The 15,583-nt window shown below is 38.1% G+C and overlaps 2 protein-coding genes and 1 long non-coding RNA gene across 5 annotated transcripts in view; 1 reads left to right on the top strand and 2 right to left on the bottom strand.

Annotated features, from left to right (window-relative positions):
• LOC122091887 (OVARIAN TUMOR DOMAIN-containing deubiquitinating enzyme 7) overlaps nt 1-7,528 on the bottom strand; it is a 48,637-nt gene extending 41,109 nt beyond the window's left edge. For 2 of the 3 annotated variants that reach the window (XM_042662118.1, XM_042662119.1), the window contains exons 1-3: nt 7,082-7,528; nt 3,758-3,864; nt 3,526-3,601 (exon numbers count right to left, since the gene is read on the bottom strand). In XM_042662118.1, coding sequence (XP_042518052.1) covers nt 3,526-3,601; nt 3,758-3,864; nt 7,082-7,129 — 231 coding nt within the window. In that variant the 5' untranslated portion in view covers nt 7,130-7,528. Of the gene's footprint in view, nt 1-3,525; nt 3,609-3,757; nt 3,865-7,081 lie in introns of all 3 variants that reach the window. The other variant, XM_042662120.1, reaches the window with a different exon arrangement.
• A 1,204-nt stretch (nt 7,529-8,732) lies between these two features.
• LOC122090993 lies at nt 8,733-10,287 on the top strand. The gene is made up of 3 exons (XR_006143783.1): nt 8,733-8,788; nt 9,697-9,794; nt 9,917-10,287. It is a non-coding gene; the product is annotated as an uncharacterized LOC122090993 (long non-coding RNA).
• Nucleotides 10,288-13,916: 3,629 nt separating this feature from the next.
• On the bottom strand, nt 13,917-14,748 carry LOC122090700 (probable membrane-associated kinase regulator 2). Its single transcript, XM_042660372.1, has one exon. It carries the CDS (start codon nt 14,520-14,522, stop codon nt 13,950-13,952), a length of 573 nt encoding a protein of 190 aa, XP_042516306.1. The 5' UTR covers nt 14,523-14,748; the 3' UTR covers nt 13,917-13,949.
• Between the last annotated feature and the right edge of the window lie 835 nt (nt 14,749-15,583).

Genomic DNA, 15,583 nt, shown 5'->3' with positions numbered 1-15,583 from the left:
AAGTGAATTGACTTGTCTCAGATGACAGAGGTTGATCTTACTTATAATATGATAATGATTACAAATAAGGATGTATAGCTAAGGCTGAGAAATAATAAGATCACAGTCCCTAGCTTACATACAATGAATTTGGATGGGTATCAGAACCCTTATCCTTAATACGAACCAAGGTGATTGAGAGGGAAAAATTCAAGGCAACACCAGCAAGGCACCTAGGCCACCATGGCACCAGTTCAGGAAAAGCCACCTGGACCCCTAGGCGACAGCATGACAACTATGGTCAGCACATATTTACAAGTGTCGATGTGCCACAAAATTTTTGGGCCTAATTCTCCAGGAGTCACTTTCTATTTTTGCATGAAATGAATGAAGGACCTAGGGCCCATTTACAATCATCTATTTACTAAAATATTCCTGATGGGTAATAAAAGAGGAAAGACGAAGGAATGAGGCTGTTCAAAAGTTGCAACTGGTCTTCTTTTCTTTTTTCTTTCTGGTTTGGGGCCCAAACATGAGATTCTATTGCTGGATTTTATTTCAAGCCATATAGATTATTTAGTAGAGTTTTTGAATTCATTGAGTCATTAGGAGGTTATTCAAAAGATTCCCATACTTTTGCAGCATTCCCGTAGAATTAATGGCAGAGATATTATAACTCCAGTTATTAAGGCTAGTTTTGGTCTCCAATTGTAATTTCCACTAGAGGCTATTATTGTTATGGGATAAGATATTTTACTTACTACAATTTGATTAGAAATATGCATGTCTAGTCATAGTACTTGCTAGGGTGTAAGTTTGGCCCTGATGGCCCGAACCCGCCCTGAGCCCGAACAGGGCTTTAGCTAAGATTTCTGACCCCGAGGGCAAGTTAGGGTTGAATACTAACCCTGGTTTAGGGTTAGGTTGGGCCTGGATTGAGGCCTAAAACCCAACCCTGATTTTAACCCTGATTAGTATAAATATAATTTAGGGTTGTGATCCTATCCTTCTATTTAGAATAATGAAATATAAGTCTTGATTCTAATGGTTAGGTGTCCTAAACCTTTATTATTGTGTTGCAATTCATAATCAATAGTGTATTGATAATTTGATATATTGGTTTTTTTTTTTTTTTTTTTTTTTTTTTAACACAAATGGCAAAAATAGGGTTAGCCCAACCTTGGCAAAAATCAAGGCTAACCTAGCCCAACCCGGCCCAATCAGGGTCAATTAGGGCTGGGTTGGGTTGGCATGGACCCAACAGGGTTGGGTTGGGTCAAGATTAAGTTTTGGGGACCAAGGGTTGGGCTGGGGTTTTAAGAAACCGGCCCAACCCAGCCTGTTTCACCTCTAGTACTTGCTATGTTTAGGGGTCTAGAGATAGGGCTGTAACTTACTTCTTACATAGTTGACTTAATTATTTTTGCAGCCAAGAGCATCTCCCTCCCAGCCATGTGAATTCATGTGCTTTAGGGTAATTCCAAGATTCCCTAGGTGGATTCGTAGAACCACTCACTTCTTTCTCTAGTTCTCTATTTCTTTTATTTTATCTCATTTAAGTCCCATCTAACATTATACCTATAATCTGCAAGGCTAGACAATTTAATTCCCTATCAACCTTCAATCTTAAGATAACCAACCCAACCAATCAACTACTCCCCATCTTAAACCAAAATCAATTGGATCCTTGAACGAAAATTTCCATCTCCTCAAAAATCACCTTTCATAATAGTCGCATCCATAGTTGTCAAGAAGTCGCCTTGGCGTCCATGCGATTGTCGTCTTTCTTTTTTTTTTTTTTTTTTTTTTATGCCAAATATCATTTAAGATATTATTCATAAATAACCAAATAACCCCTTATTTGAATCCAATGAAAATAGTTTAAAAATCAAATTCCAAAAGGATAAAAAGTCAACCCCCTAGTCCAAGAACAAAAATTGAATTTTTGGTTGTAGGGGCGATTTTTAACTTTCAAATGCTAGGGTTTTTCTCAATTCTAAAAATTTTATAAATCTTATCATGGTAAAACATTGCTAAAAACTAAAAGTCCAGTAAAATAATCTTTTGTTTTGATGTCTTTAAAATTATTTTCATCCAAGCCAGTTTAATAGCATTTGTGCATTTTAAAATAAGTTTGACTGGAACATAACTTTGTCATTACAACTCAGACTTAAGTAATCTTAGACTTGTTGGAAAGTTGGTTTTGCGTTATACCTAATACAAAAGGTCTAATTAAAAATAAAATCATTTGACCAATAAAACTTATTATAGAACAAGAGCATTCTCTAAATGTTGATTTTTATGACTTAATGTTGATCTTTTGATGATTTGATGTGGCTTACTGTTGATTTTTGATGACTTGATGTGGATTAATGTTGATTTTTGATGATACAAGGCATATGTAGCATACTAAATAATGTAAAAAATAGTGAAAATAAAAAATAACACTTTAGGCGAACGCCTTGCTGCCTAAGCGCTTAGGCAGCCCTCCAATACCTTGGTTCACCTCGGCGCCATAACAACTATGGTCACATCCCATAAACAGTGAGGAAGATTGCATCTCTCTAACCCTTACATTTGCCTAAGCTAATCAATCTTTTGAGATTTAATTTAAACCCCAAATCCATTTCTCACTTTTCCTTTAATTTCTCCTTTCAACTCTAATTTACAAATTATTCTTAGAAGAATTCGAAAGGTTTCTCCCATTGTCTCTACCTTGGCCTAAATTGAAGAGAAATCGAACACTCTTTTGGTCCAGTCGTATGTTGTAGGGACAGCCTTCCTTTATCAATTTCATTTTGATCAATGAGACCACCAATTCAGTCCTTTGCCACACCGGGATATCATTCTAGCACTAGAACAAGCTTCTTAAAGAACATTAATCCAGAGATACTTTAATTTTCTTCTTTCTATTGGGTTTCTTCCACATAGGTTCATATTTTTTTCAACATGGCAACTTCCACCCTAACCCATATTTCAGTTAGAATATGATCATCCCTGTACTTTATCATTCAAGAACCAAAACAGATGTAGTTCTTAGTCTCATCTGAACCTGCCTACAAATGAAGCCTCACTTTTGTAACACTACAGCCATAACAAGCATCCAAAGCACTCTAGATTTAAGTAGCCAAATATTCCAATTCATGTTTAAGCAGCCAAACATGCACAGAATAAAGATCTGGTACACACCCATTATGCTTCCAATTAAGTCCAACAGTTGGTCAAAGATTTCATAACCAGACAAGAAGCATGTATTGATATAGTGGGAAAGGTGGGGGAGAAGGTGCAAGGTGCCTCGAGATGAGAGGGAGGGAGAAGGAACCAGACTGTATTATCTATGCTTAGGCACACTAACTTCAACTTGAGAACAAATCCAGACTAGCAGGACAGGATGTTGTTCTTAAATGGAAATTCAAGTTAATGCAGAAAATAATAAAAAGAAATTAACTGACATCTGAAACAAAGAAATGGTTACAAACATAAGTCAAGATAAAAAAAGATTACAAATTTATCAATCTTTTATAGCTAAGGTAAATAGTTATATACCAGTATATACTGCACTACCATACTTCGATATTTCCCGTGTTCCTCTTCATTACCTTCCAGTTGATCTGCTAGAGCCCTGCAAACTATCGAAAACGATCAACTTAAATTATGAGAACCACAACCTGATGAAGAAGAATAAATTTCAACAAAAAGACAATATGAAGAAACTTAGGTTGATCTAGAGAAAGAAGCCAATAAGCATGAAACTTGTAATTGTCCACGGTGCACTAACCTAAAGAAACAGTTTCCGTCTGCAGTCACTTCAATAATTTTTAAGCCCAAAGAATCAAGTTGAGACCGGAACTCTGAAATGTCAGTTTGCTTGACATGTTTTTTTACCTGCACAAAATAGTGTAATGCTTAAACATTCTAGGAAAAGATTGAACAGATGAACAGATTGAGCATCACAAGAGCTGGACAAGTAGAAGATACTGTCAAAAGTCCGTAAACAAATAAGAATACATCCATCTAATCCAGTGATGCAGATAAAACACAGAAGTGGAATTATTTAGTGGAATAAGTCTTGGGTTGGGTTCTATACATGTTGGCCTTCGGTCCAACGGGTTTTTTATAGTAGGCCACTTTAATGGGCCTAAAATATGGGTAGGAGGAAAGAATAAGAGATTTACTTTATTAGTTAGTCAGTTAGTCTAGTTAGATTCCTATTCCTTTACCTTTACCTTTACCTTTACTTTTATTAAATTGTTTTCATTTGGTTGAATCAGTTCTTTATGAGTCCAGCCTTGTTTTAAGTTACTTTCCTTTATTTTATGAAAAGGTTGTTATTTTAAACTGCCTCCTCCAAGTTTAGCTATTGGCTGGAGGAGTTTTACGCTTAGTTCGAGTCCTATATCGAGTCTCTTACATAAGTTTGTAATATTGGCTTTTGCTTTTGAACTTTGGTTCCGTGGTGATTCAGGATGCTCCTTGTTGTGACAATTCAGTAGACCCCCAGGTGGTGATTCCAGGAACCCTTGCTGGTGATTTCAAGCTTGGGGTACTACTGGTGGTTCCAGCCCAGCAGATCAGATCATAGTTGTCAAGGCATCACCTAGGCAATGTCTAGGCGTCCAGCAGATTTGTCTGGATTGGTGCCTCGGTCAAGCTGGTGTCTAGTTAATTTTTGCCCCCCTCGACCGCTTTGGTTCATCTAGGGGCCGTGACAACAATGAATCATATGGTGATTTCTGTTTTGATTTCATTTCCAATTCTGTAAATCCCTATTAAATCCTTATATCAGAAACTGTTCTTAATATTTTATCTTTTCCTTTAAATTGTAGTTTCCTACTTCAACTTGGATTTCTCCAAATCTCTTATTTTAGAATTGGTCTCTGAATTCTTATTTCAGTTCCCTAATCTACTATTAGTTTTGAATCTTGTGACGGTTTCAAAATCTGAACTTTGCAATTAATACTAGAAATCCTGTTGGGGCTAGGATTTGTGAAATCTTCATATTTCTTAATCTGTTTCTCTAATCTACTAGAAAGAATAGTGTTTTCTTTACCAACTGCCTCTTTTCCTATTGTATGTGGGAACAACCAGTTAAAAGGCAACAAACCACAAGACCCAGTTCAAACCAAAATGCAGGGAGCTCACCAAACAGCGTATTTCTTTTTTTTTTTTTTTTTTTTTTTTTTTTTTCAAAAATTGGGTCCATTAGATGCATAAGACCAGGAACTTAAAGAATCCCTGGCACAGCCACTGCACACAAAAATCCAAAAAGCACAGCTAATACTTCACCATTTCAAAACTTGACATTAGGAAGCTCCATCCATTGCCTGCAGATCGAACATTTCAACAAATGGATTCCTAGGGCATTAAATACCTTAGCTGATGGATGAGATAAGAAAGGAATTTGTAAGGATGAATGTATTTTATCTTCCTTGGTTATATTCCAAGTTTCATATGATTTTTGGCTTGCTTTGTTCCACAGAGTTTCTGCATATTTTCCTTCTTTCCTTCAATAAAATATTTCACCGTTCCTAACAAAAGAAAATGAGGTTGGGAGTTCTTCAACTGGGAGAGAATGATGCAGAAGGTTCCAGTTGAGTTTGAGAAATGAGCTCAAGAGTACATGAGGTGCAAAAAAATGATAACACCATATTTTCCTATGTCAAACATGTGCTATGTATTGTTAGAAGTTTAATGTTTCAAAGCTTCATTGATTAGCAATCACAGTTCCTTACAATATCTGGGCCTGTTATATCCAAACCATGGGATGCATTTAAGTCCATGGCATGCTTTGTTTTGAGGGGTTATCAGTATTATTTTCTTTCACTTCTTTTCTCTTAAGAGCCATGACATCATTCAGCTCCTTTTTCTACCAAGTCTACGGGTAGTCTAGTAAATCCTAGTTTGGTCTGGCCACTAAGTCATCTAGCATATTCATTATAACCAAGAATTCAGCATCACCATTATAAATGTATTTGGTTTGTTTCTTTTCTCCCCGTGCAGATTGCCTACACCCAATATTCACTTAAAGGAGAGCAGCTCTTTATGAATATTCTTTCTTTTTACTATCAGCAACAGTTTCATTACAACAACAACAAAAGACTCAGCCTTATCCCAACTTAATGGATCGCTACATGGATCCATGAAAAACAAAATAGGGAAATTTGTGGTGAAAACAAAAAAGGAGAAATGAGAGTAAAAGAATAGAGGCACAGCCCAGTAAGTCAGGAAAATCTCATCCAAATGGGGTCGGGTAAATGGATCCTTGTCCTCCAATCGGCTCTATCTGATGTCCTACTTAGAATAAGACCTAGACTATGCATGTCATTCCTCACCACTTCTCCTATGGTCATTTTTAGACCTGCCCCTAGCTCTTTCAGCTCCTTCAATTGGAATCAGATCAGCAACAGTTTCATTAAAAATTCAAAAATCATCTCATAGATATGTGACCAAGGGGATATTCTATCAAAACAACCCTCCGAATCCAAAAATCCTCAGTGTCACCAAGTTGTCAGGGATTTGAAAACGGAATATGTATTTTCAAACAAGTAATTATTTATGCATCAATATTCAAATCAATCAAAGCAAGAAAAATGATAGGTCAAATTTGGGGGACGACATTCAGCCATATTATGCAGGGCCCCATAACACAATTACAGCCACAAGAAGATTACTACTTTAATGATCTCAATAGTAAAACAGAACACTGATACCAATAAGCATGTTTGAGCAACCAGAAACCGCTTCATTTTGCAGAAAAATACCTGACCAAACTACCAAAAAACCACAGATGATTCGCCCTTCGCAAGTTTCTACATAATCTAACACAGAGAATTTACTAATGTGTTGAAGCAATCCACTAACGAGGCTGGCATTGTAAAAGTACAGATAATAGCTTCTAGATTTAAACCCCACCTTCGCAATTACTACAACCCAATAAAAAATCTTCAGAAAGACATAAATTACAGAATATTTACAGATATTCATTAATTCCTTGCGACTCGATCGTGGAGATTACTATGATAAAAGCTTATCAAGAGTCGAAATCACTGCAATCAAATAAGATGGGCATGAATGAGCTCAAGAACGCAATGGCGAGACTTACACGGACTTGCTTCTTGGGTTTAATCTTTTGATGCTTTGCTTGAACCATGGCGACGAAATTTAGTTCAGAGCTCAAGCTGGAATTTTGCAGGACATCGACGGAGACTAGAAATTTAGAACCCCGTAGGAGGTGACCGAATAGATCAAATTCAAATGGCGCGACCAAACTGGAATGATTTTTTTGTGCTCAAAATATCATTTTTATGGGTAGTTTAAGAAGTGTCTTGAATCTTGATTGAAGAGGATACGGGTTTCAAAACCCGGGATCTGGATAGGTATCGGGATCGGAATCAGAATCGACCGGAATGAATTGGCCTGAAGATCTTGTACCCTACCGATTCAGTTGGGATCGGCCTATCCGATCCGGTTTTTAAACACTGCGAAGAAATGAATCCTCTTTGCTCTCATAGGAAAGGCCAAAGGGTACGTACTGGTAATCGTAAATGCTAAACGCCGCAGCTAGTTGTAGGCTTGTAGGAAGGTCTTCGCATCGAAGAGATGGGGTTTAAGAAAACTAAGGGCTCGTTTGTTTGGAAGGGAGTAGGGGTGGGAAAGACTGACATATGGGTCCCATAATATAGTGGGATAGAAGATAAGGAGAGAAATGATGCGGTAAAGTAATTATACCATCCCATCCCACCTTGTTTGGTTGGGATCAGGTTTACGGTTTACGTATGAGAATGGATGAGAACGATGCTTGTGAATATAGAATCAATTTTCTCTCTTTCATTTAATAGATTTTATATCCACAAATCAAGAGTGTACGAGAATATTCTCGTACGTGAACCTGATCCGAACACATGCTGGGAGGGGAGAGAGAGAGTGTGTGTGAAAAGAAGAAAAGGGGGTGTGAGCACAAAGACGAAGAGTGCCGAAGAATGGTGGTTTGCTGCCAAATATTTGAAAGGGTGGTTTGCACAAGGTGGACTGAATCGCCATATTCTTCTTATGCTTGGCAATGGCCAGTGCAAAACCATGTGCATCGCAAGTGTCAAACGTCACTGATGCCATTGAAGGTTTATAGCGAGCTCCTAGAGAACACTCTTCTCAGCGAGGGTATCACTGCTGGCATAAACGAGGACGAGGATGGAGCTGGTGAGGGCTATATTGATTTATTTTGAGGGTGAAGACATTGATAGATCTAGGGTTTGCGAGTCTCTTCTTTAATTTTTTTCCCCTTTCTTTCCTCATCTGTAATTCTACGTTTTATAGATATATTTGAGGGTTCTTCACCGTAAATCCATCATTTTGCTTGCTTCATTTGTGGCTTTTACTTGCCATCTAATTTTATTCGAAGTATTTTTCTTTAATCTCCCGATTATTGCAAACCATTTTTTTTTTTTTACCTTGTGAAACCCATTTTGGATATAGGAGGTAGAAAAAGTAGAAGATGAGAGAGAGAGAGAGAGAGTCGTATCCCATGAACACAACAAGGGAGAGAGAAGTGGATGGAGTCATTAAACATTTATGCCCTACAAAGTCCCATCAATTTGGATCCACCATCCCCCGACTATCCCCCTTATCCTACAATTTGAAATTGCTGATATCAATTCCCCCCCCCCTCCCTCTTCAACTGGCGGACGTACGTTTTCTCTCTCTCTGAAATCAACTTAGGTGGAAGCTCTAATTGTTCGATTGACTCCCTCTTCTCAGGTAAAAGCAGTAGTCAGGGGCAGAGTCGTCGACATTGGGCCCTTCTTCTCCAAAGGTAAAACCTCAATTTTTGGTGCAGATAAAACCTTAAAACTAAGAACGAATTCCCACTTCTTCTTCTTCTTCTTCTCTCTCTCTCTCTCTCTCTCTCTCTCTCTCCTTGTTTCATGGTTCCATGAAGTTATATGTTGGAGCTTGCTATTCTTGTACATTCCGTGCATGATTATCTAAATTGACAAACTTCATAAAGGAAAGTGGTTTTTTTTTTTGGGAAAATGACAAGTATGCTAACGCATTACCTAGGAATAATGTATGCTAGCGGAATTTTAACCGTTAGATGAAACAAACAAAATCTCATCCGTTCATGTGGCAAGGTCTTACAGAACCTGCCCAATACCGTCGGTCCACGGTATCCTTTGCCATCATACCGTGACCATCGTAGACACCGAAGAACTTCTTTGGTGAGTTTACGGCGGCGAAAAACTAGACCTTGGGCATCACCTTGATCCGCCAGAACCGCCTCTGACCACCACCTTGGTTCTGGTCCTGCCCAACTCCGTCTTCGGAAGCAAAGGTTGAGACGGCGGAATGATGAGATTGATGTTCAGCATCGAGCTCCACTACACAGATCTTCCGACGGTAGGAATGATGAGACCCATCGGATTGAGAGGGATAGGTACAAGGCTTCGATGTAGAGAATTTTTGGGGCAAAAATAAGAAGCAAAGAGAGAATACCATCAACTTATTTGGTTGTTCGATTTCCTCTGCTCCGGCTGTGGTTGTTGCGGCTGCTGCTGCTATGAACTGACGATGCGAGAAACAGGAGAGAAGCTTTCCATTTCTAATATATTGAGATTTTTTAACGCATTTAAAAATTGAAAAAATGGAATTTTCGCTACTGATGTCTATAGGGAAATAAAGTTTTGGTTAAGAAGTTCTTATTTTTTGTGGGCTTTTTTGCAGGATCTTGGCTTTGATTTGAAAAGAATCACCATTTTTTTTCCTCCATAAATGGGTTTTGACCTCTGAGTTTATTCTTCTTAGATTTTAACTTCACCCAGGTACTTCTTCTCTTCTGTAACAAATTTGTTCAGATTTCTGTTGTAAAAGTCACTGGTTGTGCTCGAATCTTAGGTTGCTAAAGAGAATGTTAGGTTTTAAGCTTATCCAGAATGTCTTTCAGACGGGGCATCTTTTCTATCAACAGCGGCAATGGTTGCTCGATATCAACATGCACGGTGTCGGAACTAGTGTTGGTGCCGATGCCTGATAAGAGAACTGAGCGGCTAATCTGGGACATGACATAGGAGAGGTTGGAAAGCTTGTCGGCAATGGATCCCACCGGAGTTCACTTTCTCTGACTGGATCTAATAAAAAGAAATGGCTTTTCGGACAAGAAGAGAGAGAAAGAGAGAGAAGAAAGATGTAGTAACGGTGGATTGAAAATTTGTATATCTTCTCTTCATCCAACCGTTTAATTCAAATTGATCAAATCTTATGGTCAAAATCCCACTAGCATTCTTAATTCATAGGTATTACGCTAGCATATTTATCCCTCTCCTTTTTTCTTTTTTTTATTTGAGTTGTACTATGCAATTTCGTTATATTTTTCTTTATTTATTTATTTATTTATTATTTGTTGCCCTTGTTTTGTGTGTCTGCTTGAGAACTCTGACCTACGTTTTCTGTTATATTGCGCTTTAAGAGTTATGGATGTAAGGTTTTTTTTCTTTGTAGAAAGAATAAAATAAAGTATCAGATTTGAAGAAAAGAGAAGGAAGCTACCTATGTTTTCTGTTATATTGCTCTTTAAGAGTTATGGATGTAAGGTTTTTTTCTTTGTAGAAAGAAAAAAAATATATATATATATATATATATAGTATTAAATTTGAAGAAGAAAAGGGAAGGAAGCTTATTTACTTCTGTACATTGTCACAAAACCAGACATATGTAATCAGAAATAGATGAAAGAAAGGGGATTTGGCAGTAGAGAGTGGAGATTGATGGGGTTGGCTTTAAAAACAATAGAGTTGATGATGAAAGCTTCTATATTACTATTTGACCCTCATGATCTCTAACTCCCTCTCACTGTAGAGATTTTATTTGATAAAATTCATCTCTAAATCAATTGAACAGCAAGTGAGATTTTATGAAAAGGGGTGATGGATGCTTTAAGTCTCTCATCCATGTGAAAATTTTCCTTTCCCCTTTTGAACACTTGCAGCTTTGGGATTGGATCCCCACAGTTCCTTAATAAAGTTGTTTCCCACAGATGGATCTGGAGATTCAGGAGTGAGAACTATGGTTTGTTGAGAAAGGTGACTTTGCCAAGTCTGCGAGCAGTACGGAGATGGCTTGATCTCTAGGTTATTTGGGCACCTCAAATTGTGAGCTATACTATACCCTATTCCATGTCTAGTTAAAATAGATTGATTTATTAGCCAGAGTAGGAAAATCAAGTGTGAAAAATTAATATGAAATAGGTTCTTTTTTGTAATTTCCAAACTATGACTGGGTGTCCACAATTTTCCCTATTGATTTTCCTCAAGTGTCTTTTATTATTATTATTATTATTATTATTATTATTATTATTATTATTATTATTATTATTATTATTATTATTATTATTATTATTATTATTATTTTATAGTAGCTCTAGGAAAATATCTCATCATGGGCCAATTCAATTGAATAATGGAGAACGCTAGTTTATTCCTGAGGTTGAGCAAGGTGGAGATCTTGAAGGTAAACCTTGGGTTGGGATATTGTTAAATTCAGAGGAGGAGTCTTATGATTTCTACAACAGATATGAATGAGCTATAGGATTTAATATTATGAGAGGATTTATATATAAGAGTAAGAAAGACAAGAAAACCATAACTTCATAGGGATTTGTATGTTCTAAAGCTGATTGTCGAAAATAAGCGAGGTACTGATACTGGTAATTTGCAAGCTGAAATAAGAATAATATGTCAAGCACAGATGAACATACATTTGACTTATTATGAAAAATATGAGTGTCGTGACTTAGTTGAAAAATATAATCACGTTCTTCATCTTCCAAGTATTGCTCATATGATGCATTGAATATGTCAAATATGCATAGATATGAAATTAATTTGGTGAATGATTTGGAGATCAAACCTAAGTCCACATTTGAGTACATGGGTAGGCAGACTAGTGGGAGAGAAAACCTTGCTACATGACTCAAGATGTTGAGAACAATTTCCGTAATAAAAGAATGTGTGTCCTATCTTTTGGTGAAGCATACAGTTTGTTGAAGTATTTTATTAACCAAAGTAGGAAAAATCCTTTTTTTATATATGCAATGCAACTGAACAATGAAGAACATATAATTAATATATTTTGGATTGATCTGAATATGATAATCGACTATGCACAATTTGGAGATGTAGTTAACTATAATACTACATTTTACACAAAAAAGAGTGTAGGCCATTTGGGATATTTGTTGGGTTTAATCATCACAAAGGATGCACTATATTTGTGATTGCACTTTTATATGTTGAGCCGATCTAATATTTCAAGTGATTATTTGAGGCATTCACTGATTCACACGGTAATAAAAAGCCTATAACTATGTTCACGGATCACGATGTTGCCATGACAAGTGCATTAGCTAAGATATGGCCTAAGACATGGCGTTGATTGTGTACCTAGCAGATAATGCAAAATTGCATTAAGCATTTGGGTAACATGATGAAGGTCAGTTCGTGTTTTCTTAAAGATTTAAAAAAAAAAAAAAAAATGTATATTTCAATATGACGATGAAGTTCAATTCAAGAATGTATAACTAAAATTGTTTAATGAATATAAGTTAAGAATAATTCATAGCGAATATATTGACTTAAATGTAAATGATCAAAATGCTATGTGAAAAACTTATTAACGTTAGGCATTCGGAGCACACCATTTCGTGAGAGTTTGAACAATAATTTGAAGAATTATTTGAAATCAAGTTAGATGTTGTGTAAGTGGGAGAAAGGATCAGGGTAGCACGACTGCACCACGAGGTTAGTCACTCCTAAAAGGACGAAAGCAATAGCACAAGAAGTTTGTTCAGACCTTTCACCAACTCAAAGCTTAAATAGAAGCAAAGGAGGAGGTGATAACCTAGAATCAAAGACCAAATAGGGACAAAGGGGGTAGAGTTCATGATCAAGGGGGAAAGTAGGGGATGCATGGCTGTTGGGACGAAATCTGTAAGGGGAATCAGGGGCGTGGATGCTCCAAATAATCATACCTACAACGGAGTGGTTTCTAAGAGAGTGAATCATCCATTAAATGCTCTGCTAAGGACCAATAGAAGAGTCGAAGGGTGGAAAAGAAAAAGCAAGAAGAGTGGTAGAGAGCCGCCTTACCATCGGGTAGAACGAAGGAGGAGGGCTTCACCGAATCAGGAAGAAGCAAGGATGGCAAATGATGAACTAGGAGGATACGATTGAGGTGGAAGCTCAAAACTGCCCAAGTCGGCGGAGATGGAGCGGCTCACATCGAAGAGAATGCGGTTCTTTTAGAGAATGAGTGTGATCCTGTGGAGAAGAGTTTAGCTGACCTTCCCAACCAAGTGAAAATCATTGAGAAAGAGCCAACAAAACGAAGGGACTTAAAGATCTAAGAGGGACAAACGCCGAGCTAGCCTGAAAATGCAGGATAATCGGCCAGAAGTGGCGAAAGAAGCCGCGTCCGAAGATCGGTGAGAACCCTTCCCCTCCCTATGATTCTCATCTTCTCATCTTATTTTTGCCTTCTCTAATCCCCCAATCAATAATCCCAACCCACGATCCAACATAAAACTAATGGGTAACTTCACCAAAAATAAATAAATAAATAAATAAATAAATAAATAATAGGTAGGGGATCATCACGCTGCCGATGCGCTGCCGATGTGGGGTGAAATCTTTCATGCTAAGCCAACTGGAGCAGAGGGGGCACCACTTGGGGCCCGTTTGATAACGTAACCAGAAACGTGTTTTTGTGTTTTCTTGTTCTCAGAAACAAAGAAACGGCATAAATACCGTTTGGTAAAAGTGTTATGTTCCACTTGTTTCTTGAAACATAAATTGAAATTTATAACAATTTATGCTTCAAGAAACATGAATGACGAAACAAGTTTTACTTGTTTTGCTCGTTTCTCGAAACAAAAATGAGGCACAAAAAATCAATATTGAAGACGGAGTTTGGCATCACTACCATCACCACCGTCTCCGACTAGCTCCGTCTACAGAGTTTCTCTCCATCTTGTCAGCCATCGTCGATTTGGGTTTCTTAAACCCCAACATGAGGACTCTGATCTTGGTTGCAGATTTCAACAAAGAGACAGGGAACTGAGGCTTCAAGTTTGTCTCAGAATGGTTGAATTCAAGTGACGAAGGCTCGAGTGGCACAAGCCTTCCTTTAAAGAACAGATCGTCGGAAGGTGAGAGCGAAGGGTCCACGTCCAGGTCCGTTCTCCTATCACTCGACCCAGAAGACACCCTGAAGTTGAACTCCTCTCCATCAATTCCCGCAGATTCCAATGAGGCACTGTCATCTTCCTCATCGACTCCGCTACTGTTATCGTGTTCGTCTCCACCTTCACCATCGTCGTCTTCGGGCACCGTAAACTCCATGTCGAAGAAGGAACCATCATCGCCATCTTCCTCCGTTTCCACCGCCGGTTGCGGCTGAAGAGTGGTGGATATGGTAGTGGTGCCAGGTATGGTGCGTTCATTATTTTCGGTAACTCCACCACCCTTCCAGTACTTGAGCAAGCTGAAAACTTCCATGGTTGGGAGAGCCAGAGCAAGAGTGAGTGTAGTGGATTGGGGAAGAGGGTTCTGTTTAGGTTTAAGAGCGAGAAAGCGAAGATGAAAAGGGCCAGATGTGTGAAAAGAAGGCTTATCAAACGGAAACAAGGTTTATCAAACACCCAAAATTCTGTTTCTGTTCCCAGAAACGGAAATTTCTGTTTCTGTCGTTTCTTGAAACAGAAACAGCAGAAACGTTATCAAACGGGCCCTTGGTTTATAGACAGGGCGATCCCATCACAAGGGAAAGAAAATGTGAGAGAATAGCATGATACCGGCAGCATAGCCATCATTTTCTCAAAACTTATATAGATTGATTAGGTCCAAAAAACCCTTAGACCGAACTCCAAGAAGAAAAATGAGACTACAAGGTTTGAGTTTGGACAGAGTCTACTTAACCCATCTATATACAGAACCAAACTTATTTATGTCCCAAGGGAACCACAAATGCGAAGACTGCACATTGGACTGGGCCAACCAGATGGGTGGCTCAAAGTTTCATCAACAGGATTGGTTGGGTCCTATCTTATTTTGAAGCCCATTGTGAAGTTCACGCTGTGTGAGACTATATCTGGGCCTGGGCCTATCACAAGAGAAGCCCAAAATGCCGTTAACTAAGGTTGAAAGTGGAGGATTTTAGACTTCATAATGGATCTAAATCAAATTTTATTTAACAAATAAGCAGACTTACTCTGCAATCTGTACTCCTATTGGCTATTACCATACTTGGGAGGCTCAGATCCTGAGGGAGAGAGAATCCAAAGCTACCGCTAAATCTGGTGGTTATAACAGAAAGAAAGAATCCAAAGCAAACATTAAACTTGGGCAGCTCCTTCTCTATTCCAAGGGGAGCAAAGTGAAAGAGAGGGAACCTGACACTCCTTAATTAGAAAGGTTTGTGCACCCTATCCGCTAGGCAGCCACTCATGGCAAAGGCCACAGGGGACCCTTTTACCTTGGATTCACTATTAAAGTCTTCTGCTATCAGTTTTCTCGGGAAAAGGATGGTTCTAATGGTACTTTTTTTTTTTTTTTTTAAT

Source organism: Macadamia integrifolia, chromosome 10, assembly GCF_013358625.1.
Source record: "Macadamia integrifolia cultivar HAES 741 chromosome 10, SCU_Mint_v3, whole genome shotgun sequence".
Lineage (NCBI taxonomy): Eukaryota > Viridiplantae > Streptophyta > Magnoliopsida > Proteales > Proteaceae > Macadamia > Macadamia integrifolia.
The sequence above is the reverse complement of the archived record's forward strand: the minus strand, read 5'-3'. Positions and strand labels throughout refer to the sequence as shown.

Bases quoted from the DNA above. Each gene is read 5' to 3' on its own strand.
- LOC122090700 (XM_042660372.1), bottom strand. From the start codon at position 14,522: ATGGAAGTTTTCAGCTTGCTCAAGTACTGGAAGGGTGGTGGAGTTACC.